This window comes from Diuraphis noxia, unplaced genomic scaffold (genome assembly GCF_037042655.1).
Source record: "Diuraphis noxia isolate RWA-SAM2 unplaced genomic scaffold, SU_Dnox_SAM2 contig0001, whole genome shotgun sequence".
NCBI classification, from domain to species: Eukaryota; Metazoa; Arthropoda; class Insecta; order Hemiptera; family Aphididae; genus Diuraphis; species Diuraphis noxia.
In genome coordinates, this window is record NW_028301711.1 from 18,953,156 (window position 1) to 18,979,480 (window position 26,325).

A 26,325-nucleotide genomic window follows, 5' to 3' on the forward strand; every position below is an offset into this window, starting at 1 on the left:
CACCGCTTCTAAACGCATGGCGTATTTGACGCCCACTTTTTCAATTCTAATCCCGCTTTGTGCATAACAGAGATTAAATCGGACTGCAATTTTAATACGTTCGGCATTGTGTCTGCTCCGTCGCAAATGTACACTCACTTATTCATTTGGTTAAAGATGCAAAAAAATATGGAGTTGTTGACAATTTTTCATCATTCCCATATGAAAATTACCTCCAACATATAAAAAAAGTTGTTCAACCGGGTCGAGCTCCTTTGGTGCAATTATATAATAGAATTGTAGAAGAACGTGAATTTAATATTACTCGTGGATTATGTATCAATTTTCCTTTCTTATATGGATTTCATTCTAAAGGGCCATTACCATGTAGTGTATTTAATAAACCAATATTACAATATTCAACATTAATTATGAAAATGTTTACCATTCGAATTGCATTTGAAAATCGTAAAAGTACTAAAAAAGATGATTGCGTAATTTTTTCTTCATCTGTAATATGTATAGTCCAAAATATATTGAAAATTTATGACAAATTATTCCTTTTATGCAAACGATTTGAGAAAGTCATTCCTATATATAATGAACCGTGTTCTAGTAAATCAGTTGGTATGTTTGAATGTAGCAAATTGTCACCAATACTAAAATTATTTCCCATTTCAAATATGCAATTCAAAGCTTGTTATTTTCCTAATAAGAATAATGATTTGACAAAAACGTCATTTTATATGTGTGCATTGCTTCATATTACCTAGTAAAGTAATAGTGGCTGGATAAAATTGTATAACATGAATTATAATGCAATACTTTTTTGTAGGATGGACAATATAAAACCATATGTCATTGTTCAAAACTTCAATAATGACATATCAGTAATACCACAAACCTGGCTTTTAGGTACAAATATTCCATCAATCGGGGAAGTCTGTGAATGGCATTGGCCTTTAGAATCACCAATTCTAAAATCTGAACATTATGTTAATGTTGAAAATGATTGGACTAAAAAAGTTGGACGAGTCTTAAACTTTGCAGGTACTTAATTACTTATTGTGTTATATAAGTTATATAAACATAATAATTAATATGAAATATTTTATTTTGTTTTAATTATAGATTCTTGTATAAAGGCCAAATTCATAGCAACTGTAGACCAATTAAAACTATTCAAATTTGTCATTGTAGAGTTTCTTAATGAACAATCTGCCGAAGTTGTTCCGTGTAAATGGATTATTTTTAATGACATTCTACAACAATTTATTTGTCAGTGGTCTGAAAGTGGAAATATTTCAAAATATGTTATGGCCGAAAAGCAGCCTCTTGTAACTTAGAAAGAGCACAGTTGTATACCTCGAAAGTTTTATGGTAAAACATATTAATTTTACTTATATCTGTTGTATAAAGGGATCATGGGCGTAGTCACGGGGGGGATGATATGGGGGATGGATCCCCCCCATGGACTTTTAAAATATTTTTTTACTTTTAACTTAATATAAAATACCGAAAATAGAAAAACTGATCTATAGTCTATACTAAAAAAACATACTTTATGACCCTACTTACTACTAGCGCTCTAAAGATGTGGTGAAATTATGCACTAAACCCGTAACATGTTCTGACTGCAGCTATCAATACAGTTAGGTGACCGATAGCTAACATGTAATCTTAAACCGGGGTTTATTGGTTATTATCACAGCTTTACTATCTTTAACTGTGATTATTTTATTATCAATATTAGGTATATAAAATATTATCTCAATTTATTGTAATATACAAATATACAATAATATCAATTTTCACGTAAATCCCTAGGAGTAGTATATATGAATTATATTTTATTATTTTATAATAATATTGTCATATTTTGTGAAGTGTCAAGTGTGAACTCATTATTCTATTTTATTAATCAATATGAGTAATATAAAAAACTATTTTACTGTTAAATTTAATTCTAAAATCAGTACGGTTGAAAAAACATCTCCTCCACCAAAGATAGAGAATTATTTGAATTGTGTTCAACATCAACGTCTAGTACACATCAAGATCAGGTTAGTCATTAATACAATAAAAATATTGCAGTATCAGTATATAGTCAAATTATTATAGCAATAATAATTATTTTCACTTACCTATCTGCTTATTTAAATGATATGCTTTTTTCTACTTTAAGGTAAATGATAGCTTACAGCAAATGCATAATGCTAATGATGTAGGTTTATTCATTAATCGTAGTTTGTCGGATAGTGAAAAAAACATAGTAAGTTTATTAGAACCTTTTTATAATGATTTATAAAACAAAGACTATAAGCAAAATAATTATGCAATTATTCATATCTATAGTTTATAATTATAATTAATAAATTATTGAATGCTGATATGCAATCAATTCTTATTAGGTATTAACTGATCTATGGGTACCACCAGAAAATTATAAATTTCCACTATTAGGTTTATGGAAAAAAGAGGTCTACGATTCCAGTACAAATGGTTGAAAGTGTTTCCATGGCTATCCTATTCTGAAAAATTTAATGGGGCTTTTTGTAAGCACTGTGTGGTTTTTGCTTTTGCTGGTGGTATTGGCTCACAACGCTTAGGCAGTCTTGTTTTAACACCATTTCAAAATTGGAAGAAAGCTACAGATGTATTAATATGTAGAAATTATAATTTAGAAAAATGATTACTATAAAAAAATTAATTTTAGGTTTTATCGGATCATAATAATTTAGAATATCACAAAACCTCTATTTTGAAATCAGAACATTTTTTAAATATTTTTTCAAACAATGCACCTTCAATAATTGATAAATTGGACGATGAAAGGTATAATTGTAAAAATGTCAATAGGAACTTCCTATTAGGAAGTAACTTATTTGTACTTAAAAAGTTTATATTTTAAGATCAAACAGAAGAAGCAAAACAGGTTGAAATTAATTCCAATCATAGAATGTATTATCCTTTGTGGAAGACAGGAGATTTCACTCCGTGGACATAGAGATTTTGGCTCAATCAAGTTTAATAGTTAGTGCTTATGTATATTATAATACATTACATTTTGTATTAAAATTTTATGTTTAATTTAGATGAGTCTGACGGTAATAATTCTAATTTGAATGAAGGTAATTTTCGAGCTATTTTAAAATATAAAGCTAAAGACATAGATTATTTAAAAAATCATCTAGAATCTAAGTCTCGGAACAAATACATCAGTCCTCAGATACAAAATGAAATTATTACCATATGTGGTGACCTGATACTAAGTAAACTAGTAAAGATGGTAAATTCATCTCAGTGTTTTTCTGTGTTAGCTGATGAGACGACAGATGTGTCAGTTAAGGAACAGCTTACCCTGTGTGTTCGTTTTGTTAATGGTACCGGAAAAAATGCTAAGTTATGTGAGTTTTTTTTGAAGTATGTTGAAGTACATAACTTAACTGGTCAGCATTTGGCTTCGACTATTCTTGAACGTATTTTATGAATATATAAAGTGTTGTGTATAATTAATAAAATAAAATTTATTTAAATTAAAGGTTTAAATTCTTGTGGAATTGACTGCTCTAAAATGTATGGCCAAGGTTATGACGAGGCAAGTAATATGTCAGGGAAATTTAAAGGAGTACAGACTATAATACGAAATAAGTATCCTAGAGCATTATATGTTCACCGTGCTGCTCATACATTGAATTTGGCAGTGTCTTCATCGTGTGAACAACAGTAGGAACGTAGGAACTGTTTGGGTGTAATAGTAAAAATGCATTGTTTTTTTTAACACACCTAAACGTCACAGTATACTATTGGAAGCTATTGCTAATAGTGATCTTAATCCATCATCTAAATCATTAAAGCGTTTGTGTGCAACACGTTGGGTAGAGAGGTATACTGCTGTCAATGATTTTGTTGAACTTTTTCCATGTGTTGTTGAAGCATTGGACAAAATATCAACCACGTTTAATGATAAATCATCAACTGACGCCAGTATGTTGGTAAAATTCATGGATTCCGAGTTTTTAATTGCTCTTCAAATTGTTAAGGTAATCAAACATTATATTTGGGTTTTAATGATTCTTTTTGTATTTAGTTGGTTATAATTACTTATATTGTATTAATAGGTGGTATTTTTTCATGGTTTACCTTTGTGTAAATGTTTTCAAAAAAATGATATTGATTTGAAAGAAACCGTACAGTTAGCAGAGTGCAATGTATCTATGCTTGAGGATTTGAGACAAAATATTGAAAAAGAATTTAAATCAATGTATAACGAAGCTGAGGTATACTAATTTTTATTGTCCATAGAAATTATTTTTATAATATAGGAAATAGGAATAGATATAGTATATTAATTTATAAAATATAAATAGAAAATGGCAGACATTTTGGATATTAACATTTCTATCAAACGTATATTGATATATACATATATCATCATCATCATCATCATCATCAACAGCTTAACGGTCCATTAAGGACCTGCGCTGCCACTAGTAAGCCTCTCTATTTTTCTCTGTTCAAAGTCCAGTCTAACGTTGCATCCTCATCTATTAGTCTCATATCCTTTTCCACTGTGTCTTTCCATCTTGTTCTTGGTCTTCCAAGTGGACGTTTTTTATTTATTTTTCGTATCAGAACATTCTTTAATAAATCTCCATCCACTCTCCATACATGTCTTAACTACTCTAGGCGTTTACATCTTATATATGTGAGTATAATTGGTTTTTCATACAGGTTATACAGTTCTTCATTGTGTCTTTTTTTATATATTCCTAGGTTGTCGTTGTACACTGGCCCATATATATTTCTTAGTATTTTTCTTTCCCATATAGCAAGTTTTTTATTATTATCTTTTGTTGTGGACCGGGTCTCACACCCATAGGTTACTACTGGTCTAAGGTAGCTTGTGTACAAAGTGGTTTTAGACTTTCTTGAGAGCAGTTTTGATCTCAATAGTTTGTTTATGCTGAAGTAACATCTATTTCCATTTGATATTCTTTCTTTTATCTCCTTATGCATGTTGTTGCTGTTGTTTATATCAACACCCAAGTATTTAAAATTATCCACCTTTTCGAAATTCATACTTCCCACTTTCAGGTTTGATTGATCTACGTTTCTTCTGGATAGTATCATAAGTTTAGTTTTTTCTTCGTTGATACACAAACCCATGTTTTTGCTGGCTTCTATTAGTTTAGAGAGTGAGTGGGAAATTTCTTCTCGCGTATTCCCTAAAAGAACTATATCATCAGCATATGCTAAGATAGTTTCTTCACCAATAACTTCCATTCTTCTGTCTTCATAAGCTTCTCTAATAACTTTTTCTAGTCCCAGATTGAACAATGTTGGGGATAGGGCATCTCCTTGTCGTAATCCAGAATTAACCTCAAAGGCTGGTGATAGTGTCTGAAGAAAACGTACTTTCAGTACAGTCTTGTTATTACACATCTTTACTAAATTTACATATTTTTTCGGAATTCCAAAATGTAACATTGCTTTCCATAATTCCTGTCTGTTCACACTATCATAAGCTTGTTTGTAGTCAACAAATATCATATATAAGTCCATGTCAAATTCGTAGTATTTCTCCACTGTTTGTCTTAAGGTAAAAATGTGGTCGATAGTGGATTTCCCCTTTATAAAGCCACACTGGTATCTTCCGATGGTACCCTCTGCATATGGCGTTATTCTTTCCAAAAGGAGCGTTGAAAATATCTTGTAACAAGTATCCAATAATGAGATTCCTCTGTAATTTTTTGGGTCTAAAGTGTCTCCTTTTTTAAATATTGGGCATAGTATTGCCGTGTTCCACTCTCCTGGCATTACTTCGGTTTCCCAAATTTCATCTTTAATCGTATTTCCTCCATTTTTTAATAATTCCGCAACTACGTTGTTTTCTCAAGATGATTTGTTGTTTTTAAGATTTTTTTTATGATGTTATAGATTTCCTGTTTTGTTGGAGTTTTAATATATAGTTCCGCTGTACTATATTGCATAGGTATATCTTCATGTGTATTGGTGGTGTTTTATTTAGTAATCTTTCGAAATGTTTTTTAAATTCTTCTACTACAGATTCTTCTTTTGTCACTAACTCACCTAGTTCATTCCTTAGGATCCTAGTCTGTGGTTTATATCCCTGTTTAATGTTGGCAGTTTTGCTAAAGAATCTTCTGGAGTTATTTTTATTTTCTTCAATTTCCTCAATCTTTCTTTTTTCCGCTAATCTTTTTTCACATCTTAGTACTTTATTGGTTTCTTTTTTAGTATTTTTATATCTTTCCAAATTTATGTCACTTGGGTCCTTGATAGTTTTTTCTCGTATGCGGTTTCTTCTGTCTATTGCTTCCTTGCACTTATCATTAAACCATTCTTTTCTTTTTTCTTGTATTCTTATTCCTAGGCAATTATTAGCACTATTGACTACCGCCGTCTTGATTCTGTCCCATATCCGTTCTGCATCTTCATCTGCATTACTGTTGGATTTTTGTAATTCTTGTTGAGTTTTACAGATGTATTCCTCTAGAACCTTCTTTTCTGACAGTTTTTCTATATCGTATTTTACGGATTTTACATATTTTACCTTTTTCATCTTTCAGATAGCCTAATTTTAAGTTTTGTAATTACCAGGTAATGATCCTAGTCGGCGTCTGCACCTCTATAGCTCCTGACACTCTTAATGCATCCTTTATGCTTATTTTGTATCATAATGTGTTTGTATCATCAATTTGGTTTTTTGTTATTCTATTAGGTGCTATTCAAGTTTGTTTGTATATATCTTTCCTTGGAAAGTATGTACTACTAAGGGTAAAACCGTTCGTTATACATAGGTTGATCAATCTGGTTCCATTATCGTTACTTACGTCATGTAAGCTATTCGGTCCAATCGTTGGTCTATATATATCTTCTTTTCCTATTTTTGCATTAAAGTCACCTATTAATATTTTTATACAGCTATTTGGTATTGTGTCAAGTATGTGCCCTAGTTCATCGTAAAACTCATCCTTAATATTTTCTTCTTTCTCTTCAGTTGGTGCATATGCGTTTACGATAATGCTATCAAAAATGTGACCTGCGAGTCGGATATAGCATATTCGGTCATTTACTGCCGTGAATTCTTTTACTTGTGGTAGCGTATCATCGCTCACTACAAATCCCACACCATTTTCATGTCTTCCATCCTTTCTTCCGCTATAGAATATGGTTTTATCATCTTTTTTCATATTTCCGTCATTTGGCCATCTAATTTCTTGCAGAGCTAATATATTCGTATTATATTTTTACCAATTTTTATTCCATTTTCCAGTTCCGGTCGTTGTCCATTAATCAAATTCCGAGGCTTATTTTGTGGTTTCTTATCATACTTTTTTTCTGATGTAGGGTTGTTAACCCTACGATCAACCTGGAGGACCAGACTACTCCAACCAATTAAGGTCAGGGCAGGGCTATTGCAATGTACTAAGGTACATTGGGCGATGGGTGCGCTATTTTTCCTACGCCAAAATTGATATATACATATACATATATATAGATATATAACCCTACACTGCATACAAGGGCATATATGCATTAAAACATTAGATGGCTATGTACCTAAGGTATGTTCGATTAAAGCTAATGAAAACCTGGCGGTCATTTGCTTAAACCAGTTAAAAATTAGTTTTTCGTAAAATTTTAATGGTAGATGGCAGCACATATTTTTAATTTATTTTAAAAGTATTTTTTTTTGTATGTGCTAAACCATGCTCCATGGTCCAATGTTACACGGTTAAAAATAGTATCGGCTTATCAGAAAAATTATATTTAGCTATTATGACATATGGTAATTGAGGCATTTCATAAACAAACAATGTATTTCACGTCAACAATATATTATAGCCGCTAATATTTGACGTGCATATTTGCACTACTATGCAGTACTGGTCCTGACTGGCTAGTAGTATCAGCAACTTTGTTCCTTGTGACCATACTATTTTATATTTCTGTTGTATGTTTTTACAATACTTATGTAACAGTTGTGCAGTTTTTAATTTTTTTTTTTAATATGGCTCTTAACGACTACGAAATCGAAACTTTTTTAAATATACCAATCGAAAGTGAAGACGAGTATGCAGATGGTTTTGAGCTAAGTGACGATGAAGATATAAATGAGGTAAATAATAAATATACATTTTATATTGGACCGCACATTTTTGCAATCATAATTTTTATACGAAACTCTAACTCCTCGTGAAGACCGTGTTGTTGTGCGTGTTAGAGAAGAAGACAATGATGTTTTTACAATTCCAGAGTATTTTTTAGTTGAAAATGAAAATGTTTCCGATCAATCAACTTCTGGTTCTCCTGTACAAGTTCAGACTTCACCATTACCGCCGTCGTCGCAAAATGTAAATTTTGTACACACATCTACAAATACAATGTGCGTTCAACGTACAAGGATTACTCGCTGTGATAAAAATGCTGCTAAAAAACAGGTAAAAAATCCAATTTTACATACTAAGTCAAGAGTTGTTCGACCAACATGGATAAAAGGTAATTTTACACAAAATGAGTCGGTTATACAATTTAAAACTGAATTTCCAATGCCACATGAACTAAAAAAATTAGAAACGCCTAAAGATTTTTTTAATTATTTTTTTGACGACTGTTTATTATCAATAATAACTGAGCAAACAAAACTGTACAGCACGCAAGTTGACCCTTCAAAGCCATTTATCCTCTCAAAAACTGAATTACAAAGATTTCTTGGAATACTTATTATGATGTCCATTGACCATGTTCCAAACTCGAGATCATATTGGTCAGATAATTTAGCAAATATCCCTATAAAGAACTGCATGAGCGTAAATCATTTCGAAAGAATAAAAAGATTTCTACATTTCAATAATAACCATTTAGACCTCCCTCCAAGTCACGAAAACCGTGATAGACTGTTCAAAATCCGTCCGATTGTTGAATTACTAAAAGCAAAATTTTCTTCTGTGCCTTTTGACGAATTTCTAGCATTAGATGAACAGTTGTGCCCAACAAAGGCGCGTTCGTATATGAAGCAATATTTACCCCTTAAACCTCATAAATGGGGTTATAAATTATTTGTTCTCTGTGGAGTAAAAGGTTACGCCTACAATTTTGAAATTTATACGGGTAACGAAAACAATTCTGTAGAACGCCAGCAAATGCTTGAACCTGACTTAGGTGCAACAGGTAATGTCGTAGTTAGACTTTTGAGAGTGATACCGAGAAATGAACACAATAAATTATACTTCGACAATTATTACAAGTCAATTCCAGTTATGGTGTATTTAGAAAAATTATGTATACACACAGTAGGGACGTTCAGGAGGAATAGATTTCCCGATATAGAGCTTATGCCTGAAAAAGAAATGCTAAAAAAACCTCGAGGAACATATGATGAATGTTTAACAGTAGTCGATGGTGTACCAATTACAACAGTGTCGTGGAAAGACAATAAAATTGTAAATGTTACCTCCACTTTTATTGGTGCCCTCGAACCAACCAAAGTACGTAGATACGATAAAAAAAAAAAATGTAGATGTCGAGAGGCCAAAAATTATCGAAGTCTATAATAAGCACATGTGCGGTGTTGATCTGATGGATTCATTGATAGGACGGTACAGAATAATAATGAGATCGAAAAAATGGTACATAAAAATATTTTATCACTTATTAGATATGACGGTCGTGAATTCATGGCTAATGTACAAATAAAATTACTGGCAACACAATGCCATTGGCCAAATTCCGAGAACATTTATCTGTAACTCTAATGCAAAGTGGAATCGCCAAACGAGGAAAAGGCAGGCCCTCAGATTCATTTGAAATACAAGAAAATATTTAAAAAAAACGAACACAAAAACCATGTGCGCCGTTTGATGAGATAAGAAGAGATTTTCTAGAACATTGGCCAAACTATGAACAGCAAAGACGGGTGTGCAAAATGCCAAAATGCAAATTTCAGTCGTTCACAAAATGTTCCAAATGTTGTGTATATTTATGTTACAATAACGATAGAAACTTTGTTGATTTTCATTGTTCTTAGTTAGATAACATAAAAAATACAAATTCAAAGTATATGTAAAAAGTTAAGATGTAAAATAAAGTATTGTTAGTATCATAATTATATTGCCGTTGTGTTTTAATATTTATATTTATCATACTACCTATTCACAAGAAAATGTAGGTAATTCAACCGGGTTTCGATTAGGTATCGTAACTGCATGCAAGTGCATATTATATTATAATACGCTTATATCTTCGTCTGATATTCTATCTGATAGGTATACACTTAAATCCTTAGATCTACCGGGAAAAAATATTTTTATTTTTTTTTTATGATTTTTCCTAAAATTATAGAATGGAACTATATACCATATAATTTTTTTAGCAAAAAAAAAAATGTCATGCAGTGTAAGTATAGAAACAGGCAAATCGAGCAAATATATTTACTGAGGATAAGACGATTCAACCTGAACATTACTATAGAATTACTATAGCAATACCATACATTGACTCTTTTATAATTAATTTAAAAGAAGATTTCTTATACACAAAAATATTTTAAAAGGTACCCAAGTTACATTAAAATTTATGTTTGTTAATAAATACTATTTACAAAAATCATAAGTATAGACTTTCTGTCTAGGTTTTCAATGTATATTTTCTGGCAACATTGACTTTCAAGAATTTGAAGAACTTGTACATTTTTATCTTGACACCATAGGCGGTGATTGGGGGGTGCTTGGGGGGGGGGCTTAGCCCCCCCAAACAGATCGAAAGCCCCCCCAAATGTATAAACATTTTTCATAGTATAAATTACTATAAAATATTAAAATAGGTATTTATTTTACAACAATTGCCAAAATCTTGGAAATTCACAAAATATTTTTTTTTTCTTGAAATATTGTTCAATGTCAATATAATAATAATTATTTATTATACCATAATTATATTAATACCTAATCGTCATCAGTGCGCGCCGGCTGACCGTCGCGACGGATTGTTATCGCATTATCGCAATGACAAAAATAGAAATTTCCAACAGTCAGACTTTGATAAACATTATTAATGTTCCGATTGGCCCGAACTTCGATTGCCGTGATGACCGTTTCGTTTTTCGTGTATCGTCACTAGCGTTGTTTACTGTTGTTAATCCGAATTTGTAATTTCGGTCGAATATATAAAATTATAAAGTAAATGTTACCTACACGGGGGGCTACACGTGTGTATTATTAAGTACTGTAACCACTAACCTGTAGTATTTCAGTATAATATCATAAGTGTTTTATTTATTTAAAATAAAATAAAATAATTATTTTATATATTAAAATGTCGAATTTTTTTGAAATATTTAAAATTAAAAAAAATCCTAATGAAGCTGTGAAATCTAAAAACGTGTTGCCGACGGAAAGGGAAATTCCTGAAAAATCTACAGTTCATAATGACTCGTCTTCGAATATTGATTTTGATTCTCCGATTCAAATTAGTGATATAAATGATTTGGGTAATATTAACTCACGTCCATCACGTCCAGTTATGAAGGTAGATATATATATATATATATATATATATATATATTATATTGTAATAAAAGAAACAGGAAAGAACCAAATGATCTTAAAAATTTCATTGTCACTGCTAGAACTAGTGCACAGTACACAGAATTTACACAAAGTAACGTACAGACAACTGAAGATTTCTATAGAATAAATGCTTACTATGTAATTCTTGACACACTAGTTACAAAGTTAAAAGAAAGATTTTCGAATGATAGTTTACAAATGGGCGTATCTGTTGATAATTTTTTTCAACTAAAATTTGAAGAAAGTCAATTTTTTATTGATCATTATCATGTAAATCTTCAGTTTTTAGTTTTATTATAAAAGTCATAAGTACCTACAATAGTATATTTTAACTGTTTTCAGGGGTTATTGGATTTATCAAAAATTAATATTCAGTCAGAGATGACCGTGGCAAAAAACAGCATCTTGCAATCAGGAAATGAAATACATTATGAAACAATAAAACAAAATATCTCTAAAACAGTGTTTCCTAACTTATACAAACTATTACAGGTGGCCATAACAATACCAATCAGTTCGGCTACATGTGAACGAAGCTTTTCTGCAATGCGCAAAGTTAAGACATGGCTACGCACGAGTATGCTGCAAGAAAAATTTAATAACTCTTCAATATTATACATTGAAAAAGATATCAATACTGATATTGAGAACGTTATTGTTATATTTGCAAATAAAAATAAATTTATTGTATAATAAATGATTTCTAAAATGCATAATATATATATTTAGTAGTTTTGAAATTTAATAATTTAAGAGGTATTGAAGAGTGAAGGTAATATTAATATTAGAGTGGGGGTGTGGGGGCAAAGCCCCCACGGCTTATTTTGCAAAGAAACATTTAAGCCCCCCCTAAAATTCAATCAAATCTCCGCCTATGCTTGACACTGATGTTCAGACAGTAATTGCAGAGTTAAAAATCTGGCAATCAAAATTGAATTTAACAAATCAACATCCTACAATAGCTATAGATGCTCTGAGACTATGTAATTCCTCAATATTTCCATATGTGCATCAACTACTTAAAATACTGTGTACCTTACCAGTATCCACATCAACACCCAAAAGAACGTTGTCGTGCCTTAAAAGGCTTAAAACATACTTAAGAAATACGATGGCTGAAATAAAAATTAATAGTTATTTTTCGTCTTTAAGGTTGGTATAAATCTATTTTTGTATTTAATTTTCAGACTCGATTAAATGGATTAACGTTGTTATCAATTCATCGGGAAGTTCCAATTACGCCCGAAGAAATTCTAGATATTATGGCAGCTAATCGCTTTATAGTGACAGCTCTTTCACGTTCCAACTCAGCATTCTCCACAGTCCTCTTTTTTTGTTTTTCCGTCATTCCTTTTTCCCATTCATGTTCCGATTCCGTTTCCACAGTTATATCCGGTAAATCTTTTAACTTATTCTTAATTTTATTATCTACTAAACTTAAAACTACTTTGCCCATATTTTGGACATTTTGATTATTTGTATTTACAGTCTTAATTTTACCCTGTTTTGGCACAGTCGGCACAACGGCTTCATTCTGTACATCTAAAAAACCGACGAGTAAGTTTCATCTAACCTACCGCCATAGCTTCCTTTCTTTGTCACTTCCCAAATCGTTTGGTATTGAGCTTCGCCAGCCATGTTAGTCACTTTTATCTCCTCAATATCACCCACCACTACGTCGAAGCGGGTACTGTCCATAGCAGGACAACACAGCTTGGGGTCCATAATCATGAATTACCTAATGCTTCTTCAAAGCTTTCACGGCTCTCCCATTCATAAAAAGCCGCACAGTTGTCTTCTGTGTCGGCTCCAAAGGTTGCAGCTTCCCTAGACTTATACAGGAAGAAATCCATTCCATTGCCAGCTAGACGCAAACTAGGTATTAACATTATCATCCCAGAGTGGTATAGAGTCAGGCACAGTCTTCGAGAAAAACAGTACTGGTTTCATGTAGTCTTTTTGCATCGACAAAACAGCTTTCTTTCTAAACATGGCCCTAGGGTCATAAGTAGCAGTATACAGCCATTGGTCGAAATCAGCGTGCGATTGTTTCCCAATAACCAACTCCCTTTCAACTCCAGTGGTGAAACCAATGGAGGTATAGGCAGTGGATGAAGGAACTTTACGCAAGGCCACCTGAAGGTAAAAGGAAAACAACTTGTTTGAGATCATGCGATCTTCCATCAGACTTGATGCGCATTTAGCAACACGCCAAGCTTCATCATAAATGGCACAATCTTTCAACTTTTCATCCACGTCACGGTATTCCATCCTGGCTTGAACCACTAAAGTGGCAAAAACCAGCACATTTACATATTTCATTATATTAACCATATTTGCAATGATTAACAATAGTATTATTCAAAGTCACACAATGTTCAAAACACAGTAATGCAGTAGTAATATCTACAGTACACTTGAACACATATAACACTTTATTTATGCTACTCCCAGCGGGAGGAGTAGCAAGCAGCGTAATATTTGCAGGGAGATTGAGGGTTGGCTATTAGGGTGGAACGAAAATATTTATTTTGTAATTTAATTTTATAATAGTAAGGAAAACTTGTGTTGTAGTATGTATAATATGTAAAAAAAAATTGTCAACATAGAGTGACATAGAGTGTTGTTTTGAGGTGCCGCCGAGCATTTTAAAATCTATATATAGAAATAGGAAACGAAAAACCAAGTATCATCATTTTTATTACTTTACGATATCGCCAAATTTATTTTGACCATAGTTAATAGTTTAATAGATTAAATAAGGCAATCAGCATTAATATCATTTGACTTACGATTAGTATCGCACTATTTATCATCGAGTGTGGACGTAAACGACGTTTTACAGTGCTAATATAAAGTTATTAACGCGTTTATTCGTTTAATTTTCAATTAATTTCTGAAATGGCTGTTTGTACCAGAATTAAGTCAAAATGTCCAATTTTTGGTGACACTCGTGATCTTAGTAATTTAGTTTTACCTACCTATGAAGATGTAATGAAGTTCTATTTACAAGTAAGAAACCAATTAAAACAAAATAATAATGGTAAAGATCCAACTGTTAAAATAATTTCTGAAATAGTAGTGACAGATGTAGAAAAAATATGGCAGAAAGCCTCTATTCCAATAGTATCGCACATTCGTGCACTACAATTGTTAATAAATTATCACGATAAGTACAAAAAAATAATTAAATCTATTAAAAACAGGAAAAATACATTAACTTTTAAATCAAATCTAGAAAAATTTCAGAATAATGCAAAAGATACACTATTTGATTTAGCTGCTTGCAAATGTATTGAATTCTATCTTTGCTCTTGTGAAAAATCTCGTAAAGTTCCCATTATCGAACAAATGTTTCTTAAAGACCAAAGATCAATGAGAAAAATGGCTATGTCATCGATTGATGTTTTAACAACAAAAAAACTTAATAAAAACATGCACAGAAAAGAAATAGAAGCAAATCGAATTGACAAACAAAATAAAAAAGAGCTGTGTGTAAATAATACTTTGGAAACAATAGAAACGGATGAAACATATTATACTGACACTGGCGACAATACAGACGAAGATTCCAATTATTCACCAAATTCAATGTCCTCATTGTCTTCAACGTATAGTGCTAATAAACAGTCACAAATGAGACTCGAGTTACCAGCTCTAGCATTAGCGTGTGATAGAACGGGAATATCTGATCGAACTGCTGCTACTATTGCTAGTGCAATACTACAAGATGTTGGAATAATTAAAACTGATGATACACAACATGTGATTGACAGAATGAAAATAAGGAGAGAGAGACATAAGAAACGCCAAGATCTAAAAATACAAACTGATATGCAACCGAAAAGTCTATATTTTGACGGACGTATAGACCAGACTTTTATAAATCAAAAAACAGATGACAAATATTATCGTAATAAAATAACAGAAGAACACATTACACTCATAAGAGAGCCAGGGTCTCGGTTTATGGGACATTGTACTCCTGTAAATGGAACTTCTATAAGTATTAAAAACAGTATTATAAGTTATTTAAAAACGAACGACATATGTACTTCAAAATTGTTGGTGATTGGTTGTGATGGGACCGTCGTAAATACTGGTAGTAAAGGGGGTGTTATTAGGCTAATAGAGGAACAGCTAAATAAACCACTACAATGGGTAATTTGTCAGTTACACGCTAACGAACTACCTTTGCGTCATTTATTCCAACATCTAGATGGAAAAACTTCAGGACCGCGTGGATTTTCTGGAGCACTGGGAAAACAATTAGAGAATTGTCATAAGTTACCAGTTAAAAAATTTAAACCTATTAAAGGTAATATGCCGTTTTTAGAAACCGCAATTGATTTAAGTACTGACCAGAAATATTTATTCAACATTTGTGTAAGCATAATAAATGGTGAATGTTCCATAGATTTAGCACGTACAAATCCAGGTAAACAAGCACATTCAAGGTGGCTGACTACTGCAAATAGAATTTTGCGGTTATACATAAGCACTGAAACACCGGAAGAAAACCTAATAACTTTAACTGAATTTATTTTAAAAGTTTATGCACCCATGTGGTTTCACATAAAAATGAAATCATTTTGTTCATTAGGTTCGAAACATGTCTGGCAAACCGTTAAATTTTCAAGATACTTACCAAAAAATTACCAAAAAATTATTGATACAGTTATTCAAAGAAATGCATATTTTGGAGCACCTGAAAATATTCTTTTAGGTATGCTAGTTGATGATCGAATGTGTATAAGAGAACTTGCCATACAAAAAATTTTTAATTCAAGACTTAGCAAAGCAACAGGAGTTCGTATCTTTAAAGTACCTTTACTCTATTTCGATGCTTCTGATTATACTGAATTAGTAGACTGGAACAAATGTGAAATAACTGAGCCACCAATATTATCAATGATTGAAAATGAAGTTTTGAATCGAGTAATATATATATATTTTACGTAACTGTTTATTAAATTTAAATACTTAATTTTTTGTTTCTTTCAGATTGTTATGTCCGGACAAGTTGCTGAGTATATTAATATATTTCCATGTCATACTCAAGCTGTTGAGAGAGCCATTAAGTTAGTAACCGATGCATCTACTGCGGTTTGTGGTGAATCAGCAAGAGATGGTGTTTGAACTTCCCGCCGCTTCCAGCGCAACATTCGGCAACCGGTCCGCGAGACAGCGCGTCGCGCGGCCCGCGGACACCGGGCTTCGGCCAAGTCGCCGCCGGCGACTAAAACTTGTCTTTTTCGTACGCTCGACTTGAGCGGACCGTGCGTGTATCGCGTCCGGCCGTTATTCGGTGCCGTTTTGCGACAACCTCGTGGGTGCGACTTATCCGCACTTGGTCGTAATTATATTGTTCCGCGATTTGTGTTATTTCGCTGTCGCGCCGTTCGACGCCGTTGTCGTCGTTCTCGACGTCGTACCGATTTTCGTCGACCGGTTGTCCGTTGCGCGACCGTTACTCGCCGTCGCGTGGGTGCCGCCGATATTCGCGCACATATTATTATTTATTTATTCGTGCCGGTACATCACAGTCGTCTGATTCCGACGGGCTATAATTCGTACCCGGTACATCGTTCCCCGGCATTATTATTATTGTGTGTGTATCCGTCGTGCGACGCTATTTCAGTGCCGTGATTACGTAAGTTGCACATCACGTAATCGGTCATTCGCCGCCGCCAACAGCCACCGCTCCCCGTTCACCTGCGTGTCACCGCACCATCGCAACAGCTGTTCCAGTCGCCGCCGCCGATACACCACTCCACCGCAGCGCATGTGCCGACCGGTAATCAAATCATCATTATTATTGTAAATTGTCGTTATTGCCCTATCATTATTTGATATTTATTGTTTATTATTATTTTGAGTTGCGCCCGGGAAAAGACGTTTTCCTGGCCAACATATGCACATTTTTAGTGCCTTATAATATATTATTGTCATTTATATACGACGTGCTATTATTTATATTTATTGGTCACCTATCCCGTCCAAAGTCGAACACCATTTTCCTTTATTCTAGTGGCTGCCCAGCCAAATTCTGAGTGAATAGCTGGCAGTCCAAACAGATGGATTTATACGAGCTAGAATTGAGTCGAGGGCTATAATGCCATCATTTAATACAAAAAAAGAATATAAATTGTTTAAATTATAAAATTATATGATAAGTAAAATTCTAATAATAATTAACTTTATAATTTTAATTATTATTTTGGTTAACAATAATGTAAAATTAAAATAAAACAAATTTACATTATGTATTTATGCGTACAATAAATAAGTACGTGGCGGCACCTCAAAAAGTTATCCCATGACCTCCAAATTTTTTGTACTTTTTAATACTCTTGAAATACATAAAAAAATGTCTATTAAAAACTAAAAAAATTTTTTTTATTTTTTTTAATTGTTTCATTCCACCCTATTGGCTATGTCAACTGCCGAGCACGCCTCTGGGAGGACCGAGGTATGGGCAGGTGCTTCAGGTGTCTCTCACGCGGCCACTTGGCCGGCCAATGTAAAGGACCTGATAGAAGCAAATGCTGCAGGCGCTGCGGTATTACAGGCCACCGAGCGGCAAAATGCGAGGCTACAACCGAAGTCGCGAAGGAGTTTACCACTCAACTAGATAACGGAGGGACAGAAAAGGCTTTAAGGTTCCGGGTAGCCGAGAGGTCTGTCCAAGTAAAATGATCCGAGTACTGCAAATCAATGTGGGTGTATGCAGAGCGGCCCAGGACCTGGCACTGGCAACCGCATCTGACATGGGCATCGACATACTAGTCCTCAGCGAACCTTACCGCTGTGGCCTAGAGGCCGAAGGATGGTTTAGCGACATCGAAGCGAAGGCAGCCATCGTAATACACAACCCAGGCCTACAAATACAAAAAATTGGTCCTAAAGACAATCGAGGATTTAGATGGGTGAAAGTGGAGGATCTCACGGTGTACGCCTGCTACTGGTCCCCAAATACGGTCTACACCTTATTTTTGGATTTTTTGGATAGACTCGAGGGTAGTATCAGGCAACAAGAGGGTACAGACATAACCAACTTTGTGACGGGGAGAAACGAGGCTCTGACCCCGGTGGCTGTGTTTCAAACCCTTATCCGTCTTACGCGGGCGAACTCTCTCCTCGCCTTCGTGACACGGGCTCATCCCTCCGGCGAGTTTTATGCGCGGGCGCCCGGGCGCCAGTCACGCCGCTCGCCCGCCGGCGGCTCTCTTTCTGAGATCGATCGTTGGGTCTCGAGTCCCGTGTCGGCGACCGCCGGTATCTTACCTCCGGACAAATTTCTCCCCTTCTACTAATACGTTACTCCCACAGTCTCCACGAGGCCGTCCACATAGGCGCGGATGTGCGACGAGTCGGGCGCGGGCGCGGGGCTTGGCCGGCGCACGCGTGCGGCCCGTCGGGCACGCGCACCACTGCTAACCAGAACACCGCTTTCCTTCCGGGCCGTGAGGCATTGTCGGTCTTCGCGGCGGGGCGTATTTCTGGTTCCCGTGGAATGGGATTTCGGAAGCCATTCTTCCCGGTACCCACAACGACCGTTTTCCCGCTGGCATTATCGTCGGGGACGGAGTTTTAGTCCGCCGCGGCGTAACCCTTGTTGGAGCGGTACGGTTTTTGTCGCGGGTTTCCGTTCCCGCACCGATTTCTCGGCGGTGCTTACTAGCGGCGATGACCCCGAGCCGGTCTTCTCCGTGCACTAGGCGTCCTGAACGGTCTGGGTTCAATTAGTCAGACTCTCGATCGGAGTCGGACGAGCGATAGCCGGCATGTAATCGGAGTTCCACGCATAGGCTGGCGTGAGGTACCTACGCGTGGTTACTTTCTCCCGATCCTTCCGTCTCCACTCGCCCAATTTCCCCATCGGTATGTCGCAGATCTGCGGGCATTTCATTTCAGTTGTGCCCCTATTCCTACTCGGGTCTGGTTTTCCTCGTGCGGATTAGGAAGGGGTTATCCCTCTTTACCCTCGATTCTGGCTTTCCCAGGATTCCGTGTCGGAATCTTACATTAACGCCGAAACACGCCTAACGAGCCAGCCCTTCATCAGTGCGCTTCTCGAGCGATTCATGTGCGAATCTTTGAAGCGCCCGGAACATGACCTCAGATTCTGTCATGTGCTCTAAGCTGCACGGCCAGTCCGCACCGGTCGCTTGCGCCGCAGCTATGAGTTGATCTCTTTCTCGGTCAGCAAGTGGGCATTCAAACAGCAGATGCTCGGCGGTTCCTGCCGGGAACCCGCAACGGCAAGCTGCATCGCCAGTAAGGTTGAAACGGTGGAGTGAATGATTGAAGTCCCCGTGCCCCGACACCAACTGAGACGTGAAATGGTCTGGGATAAACCACCCACGGTCCAGCCGCGTCCGGACGTCCGGGAACCATCACTCAGTCCACCTTCCCTTACTAGAGGCGACCCACTGTTGCTGCCAAAGGAGGATGGTTTCAGCGGTATATCTTTCCGCTCTATTCGCTGCCTCGAGGGCCGTCATCGCGCCTCGCTTCACCGCGGCCCTGTCCCTTTCAATTCTAGCCAGTTTCTTTAGCTCGAGGTCCAGCGGGGGCACTCCCGCTAGGACCTGCAACGCCACCGTGGACGTCGTCTTATACGCCCCCGTTATCGCTAATAACGGTTGTCTCTGCGCCATATTTGCGCTCGCTCTCCTGTGTCCCGAAGCCATGCACTTCTCTGCCCAAATCGATGCCGCGTACCCCATCTGGGGTACGAACACCGATTTGTAGATCCGTAGTGCCACGTTGCTCCTAAGTCCCCATCGGGTCTTGGCGACTCCGTGCAGTCTGCTGAACAGGCTTTTCGTCGCTTCCGCCTTCTCCGCTAGGTGAAGGCTGAAGTCCTGTTTTTGGTCGAATGTGACCCCAAGGTATTTCGCCTTGGCGGTCGATCTTATCTTTACTCCGCCCAGTCGGAGTTCCAGCGGCTTCGAAAGCGAGTTTTTAAGCCATAGCGTCTGAAACTTGGCCGCGGAAAAGGTGAGTTTTCGCTGCTCCGCCCATTGCGACGCTCTCTCGAGTAACGCATTTGTTCTGCCAGTGACTTCCGGTCGGTGTTTACCGGAGACTAGAATCGCGATGTCGTCTGCATACGCGACAATTTCCGTTCCCTCAGGCAGTTCCTGCGTTAGCAACGGATTCATCGCGTATCGCCACAAGTCCGGGTCGTAGCTCGATCCTTGCGGCGTGCCCTTAGTCAGGGTCCTCGTTATGTCGACGCCGCCGATCCTCATGCTGGCCCGACGGCCGTCGAGATAACTCTTTGTCAGTTCGATGAGCCCGCTGCTGCAGCCTGCCTGTTGCATATCAAGTATGAGCTGGGGCCACCAGAGGCAGTCGAACGCGCCCGATATGTCCAGGAATACGGCATGCACGTATTTCTCTGTCCTGTTTTCGGTCCAGCTGAGTACGTGATTGATCGCGTCGATCGTGGAGAGGCCTTTCGTGAGCCCGAATTGTCTTTTCGACATGCGGGGATCCGTATCTTTGCGGATTCTCTCTACTATAATATGCTCAAGCGCTTTCGAGATCACCGGCAGCAAGCTAATAGGTCGGTACGACTTCGGCTCCGCCGGGTCCTTACCCGGGGCTTTCCTGAACACTACTAGACGTGCAATCTTCCACGATTTCGGGAATCGCTTTGTCCTAAGACAGCAGTTGAAGGCCCATGTTATGTCCTTGCCTATCACTGGCCACACCTGTCTCAGTATTTTCGCCGTTATGCCGTCCAAGCCTGGTGCCTTGTTCGGAGCCATTCTCCAGATGGCTCCCTTGACCTCCTCCACATCGCAAGGGTCAATCGGTCCCGACTCTATTTGTTCCGGTCGAAATGTTCCCAGGCCGACCCCCGCTCTTTCCCGGGTTTCTTTTTGTTCCAGGTTCTCGCCTACTTCCGTATCACCTGGAACTAAGGCATCCATGAGTGCATCGCCTGTCTCCTTGAGAGTTAACGTGTACGATCCGTCCAGCTTACGGATCGAGGCCGGAAGGTCTTCCGAAGGCTTAGTTCCTCCGGTTTTCAGCCATTTGAAGACGGGTCCCCACGGGTCGCTATCTCCCGCGTCCGTGACGAATTTTCGCCAAGCGCTTCTCCTCGCTCTGAAGCAATGCCTCTTGAACGTGCGCTTACGTCCCCTGTAAACAGTACGGATAGCCCGTCTTCTGAACGCGGTTTTTGCGTTCCTAAGCTTTACCTTCCAGCGGCCGAGTGCACTCAATTCGCTTTCCAGCGCTTCATTCCACCACGGGGGAGGTCTCCGTCTGGCCTGGGTCCTCTTGGTCATGTTGACCTCACAGGCCATTTCCAGCACTTCGGCGAGTGCTGCCGTGCAAGTTTCAACGTCTGGCGACTCGAGACTTCGCGATTTCGCGTCTCTGCATTCCCTCAGGAACTTCCGGAACTCAGTCCAGTTCGTTTTGGTGCAATTATATTTCCTTGCCATATCCTGGGTCTCGACGCGCACGTCTGCCCTCGTTATTATGTTAAAGCTGATCAGCGCGTGATCGCTCGACGTAAGGTCGTGGGTGGCCGACCAGTCCGCAACCCTGACGTTGTTACGCGTCAGCGTCACGTCCAGGCAGGCCGACCCTCTGTTCCTAAACGTCGGAGGGTACCCCGCCTTGTTATGCACTGAGAGGTCCTTCCGACCAATCAAGTCCACGACCATGTCTCCGCGGGCGTCCGAGACCGTGTCGTGCCACACCGATGACCGTGCATTTACGTCCGCGCAGATCAATACGGCACCATTGACTTTACCTAGAATGTCATCTAGCTCGTCAACGTATGTCTGGGTCGGCTCACTGTGTTGAAAGTAAGCGGAGACCAACGTCAAGGTAACGTCTCCATAGCTCAGCACGGCCACGGCAAAGTGGCTGGAATCAAATTGTCTAAGAGTCAGGAGTCCTACGGCAGGGTTCGCGATGACGATCGCAGCCATGGACGTGCGGCCGGTCGCTACCGCCCTAAAGGGGCGCCTATCCAGTAGGTAGACCCCTCTGCCGTCGGTCGCAGGCTCCTGTATCAGGCAGACATCTATTTCGTTCCTGACTAATAGTCTCTCAATTTCATGCATGACAGCTTTACTCCTGGCTGCATTTATTTGATAAATTTTAATTAGCGTCTCCGGTGGCACTTGACCGACCGTGTTTTCAAGTCTACTGGCGTCAGATGCGGCGCTAACATCTGAGCCAGCCGTTCCTTCCTTATCAAAGTCACCCTCGATTTGAGCTGGCTCCTCCACGAGGACAGCTAGAGTGGTTTCCGCATCTGCCAAACCACCTAACTCGGTTGGTAAGTCTCCGGGTGCCACATCCCCGGGATCGACAGTCTTTTTTGGGCACTTAGCCCGTTTTCTCAACCTGAGTACTTTCCGTCTCACTCCCTTCCGGGAGCGAGCCGGTGCCCGCGCTGGGTCGCAGCTAATAGTTGCGGCCGCAGCCTGGCTTAAGCGGCTTTCTGTCGACGGGCCGCTCAGCACCGTCCAAAGACCTAAATCTTTGACACATGGGTGGTGGGACTCCGCAATCCGATCCCCACCTTCCGAACCGCAGTTCGGCATACACGGAGTAGTTGCACTTTTCGCTATTTTCTCCATGTGTTTGTGGGATTTAGGGTCTTCTAAGACTGGAGTCGACCACTCTCCAGAATTCTCCCCATATCACCGGGGGAGCCGGTTCGGAGATGCGCCCTCCGCCGGCGTTGAGAGAGTGGTGCGGGGTCCTGAGACCCGAGTAGGCCGCTGTCAGCCTTCCCAGTTCCGCTTCCGTCTGGAACTCGCATGACCGTGTCCTCAATCCCACGATCAGTTTCGCCCATCATCAGTCCCGGTACAACCAAAGCTGGGCTTATCCAGGCGGGCGACCAAGGGTACGGCCTTAAGCGATCGCCCGCAACAAGAGGGTACAGTGATAGTCGCTGGGGACTTCAATGCCAAGTCACCGGCTTGGGGAGACCACACTGAGGAACCGAAAGGGCGCGCCCTAGGTGATATGGCAGCTAGCCTGGGACTCGCCGTGTGCAACAATGGAGACAGACCAACCTTCTCCAGGGTATATGCCGGCGGTATATCCAGGTCACATATCGACATAACATTTGTATCTGGAAAGAGCAGTGATACAGTGCGCGATTGGCAAGTACTTGATCAATACACTGCTTCACTTCACAGGTACATAGCGTTCACTGTCACATCGACAACGCGTACAGAACGGAGGCAAGCGGAAGTAAGATGGTCGTGGAGGAAGTACGAGAGGTCGAAGCTGGTCGATTACATCAAGTCAACCCCTTTCGAAACTAGGACGGATGCGCTACAAACCACCGTAGAGCTGGACGAGTACCTTAAGGGCGCATGTGACAGCTGCATGCCTAGGGGAAGCTACAGAGGTGGGAAAAAACCGACACATTGTTGGACCAACGAGATTGCCGAACTCCGGGATGAGTGCAACAAGGCAAGACGTAAGTACAAGAGAAGTCGCAACCGAAGAAACATGACACAGGAGCAAGTACACCAGACGTTCAAAGCGGCAAGAAAGGCGTTGAAGATAGCGATTCGACGAAGGAAAGAGGCGAGCTGGAGAAGCCTATGCGACCAGGTAGAGACTGACCCATGGGGTTTACCATACAAGTTGGTGACAAAAAAACTGGTTGGTAGAAGGCCGATCCCAGGGCTCAGTGTACCAGGAAAGGTGGACTCCATCGTCGACGGACTCTTCCCCAAAGACGATATAAGTGAATGGCCACCATGGGAGGAACAACACGTTTTTCCCGAAGTCACGACTGACGAGGTTAGGGAATTGAGCCAGACGATTCCCCTCGGAAAAGCCCCTGGCCCGGACGGGGTGCCAGACATGGTGATCAAGGCACTAGCTGCTAGGAAACCGGAGATGTTGAGGGATGTGTTTAATTGTTGTCTGACAGAAGGCGTTTTCCCGCCCAAATGGAAAGTGGCGAAATTGGTTTTACTAAGAAAAGGGGACAAGCCACTGGAAAACCCGTCTTCCTACAGGCCTATATGTCTGCTCAACACCATGGGAAAATTGTTTGAGAGAATCATAAAAAGGCGAATGGAGAAACACCTCGAAGGGAATGATGATCTGAACGAGCGGCAATTCGGCTTCAGGAAGGGTCGATCCACGTTGGACGCCGTCGGAAAGGTTATGAGTGTTGTCGAAGCAGCCAGATCTGGGCCATTGCGCAAAAAAGAGCTCTGCGTGGTCGTGGCTCTGGATGTGGCGAATGCATTTAACACCGCAAAATGGAAGAAGATCGAGGAGTCGATGCATGACAAACGCATGCCTCGCTACCTCATATCCGCGATCCAGAGCTACCTCAAAGACAGAATGATCTACGAGGGTGGAACACGGATCACTACCTGCGGCGTTCCACAAGGATCCGTGCTCGGATCACTCCTGTGGAACTTAATGTACGATGAACTACTCCGAGTGGACACCGGAGGGAACGTGAAAGGCAAGTCTTCGACAACTATGGTCGCCTTCGCGGATGATGTTGCGGTGGTGGCGACGGGACTCACCTCAGGCGTTCTAGAACAGGTGACAAATGAAGCGCTGGAGAAGGTGGCGGAATGGATGGAAAGAGCAGGCCTCACCTTTTCAGTGGCTAAGACGGAAGCGGTCATGCTGACCACCAAGAGGGGCTACGACAGGCCAAACCTAGTACTACGAGGAGAACGAGTGGAAATAAAGGACCAGATCAAATACCTAGGTCTGGAACTTCACAGAGTGTTAGGGTTTAAAGCACACTTGCAGGCGGCAGCGAGGAAGGCGTAGACTACGGCCCTAGCGTTATCAAGGTTAATGCCTAACCTAGGCGGCGCTGGACCAAAGAAGAGGAGGTTACTTGCCACGGTGGTCGAGAGTAAACTCCTGTATGGGCCACCTATATGGACGAGGGCTCTCAAGCACCAGAGGAACGTCGACATAATCCTGAGGCCCCAGAGAGTTCTGGCACTTCGAGCTGCAATGTCATACAGGACAGTCTCTACGGCAGCAGCAATGGTCATAGCGAGTATCATTCCGGCACATCTATTGGTCCCCCGGTTTACAAACATCCACCAAATCATGCTCTACAATCACTTCAACAAACCGGGCAAATTGCCCGGCTGGGCTTTTTTCCGTGGATTCTTGAATCACTAAAGTCTGCTGATCTTTAAACACGGAAATCCCAAACTCCGTCTCCAAGGGGTTGCCCTCATTATCCTTTATCGGGTATCTGAATTTTGATGAAGCAGAATCAAAACTATTTGAGTTTGATAGAGGGTCAGTATATATATGTTCGTGCATTTTTTTAGTTGTTGGACAGTAGTATACACTTTTTACTAATACTGATTTTTTTTCTGACCTCAAAGTTACAACACCTTCTAAACATACCAACCGGCCTAAAAACTTGCAGTTTAACGTCCTAGGGGTGACATGATTTGCACCAAACGCACCATAGAAGCCGACAAAAAATTCATTATATTTATTGGCATAAGTTGCGTCTATGTATTTGACGCATTCTTTAATGGCAAGCTTTAATGATACCTCTTCTTCCATAAAATTTGTTAATAATTGTTTTGAATTATAAATATTGTACTTACGTACGTCGTCCAAATCTATAAGCAACCTCCTCTCGTTTTCCCGTATCATCCTCTTAATTTTTTTATAATACACGTCGGTTGACATTTCGTCAGACAGAAAGTCAATATATAACAATACGTTGTTGTCCATGATA

At 39.2% G+C, this 26,325-nt stretch overlaps 1 protein-coding gene and 2 pseudogenes across 1 annotated transcript; all 3 read left to right on the forward strand.

The window, feature by feature from the left end:
- Nucleotides 1-785: 785 nt before the first annotated feature.
- On the forward strand, nt 786-1,373 carry LOC149060176 (uncharacterized; annotated as a pseudogene).
- An 812-nt stretch (nt 1,374-2,185) lies between these two features.
- LOC107170955 (uncharacterized) lies at nt 2,186-13,045 on the forward strand (annotated as a pseudogene).
- On the forward strand, nt 11,757-12,266 carry LOC149060177 (52 kDa repressor of the inhibitor of the protein kinase-like). The gene is made up of 2 exons (XM_089218236.1): nt 11,757-11,843; nt 11,916-12,266. The coding sequence occupies exons 1-2, from the start codon at nt 11,772-11,774 to the stop codon at nt 12,264-12,266; spliced, it is 423 nt and encodes a 140-aa protein (XP_089074362.1). The 5' UTR covers nt 11,757-11,771.
- Nucleotides 13,046-26,325: the final 13,280 nt, after the last annotated feature.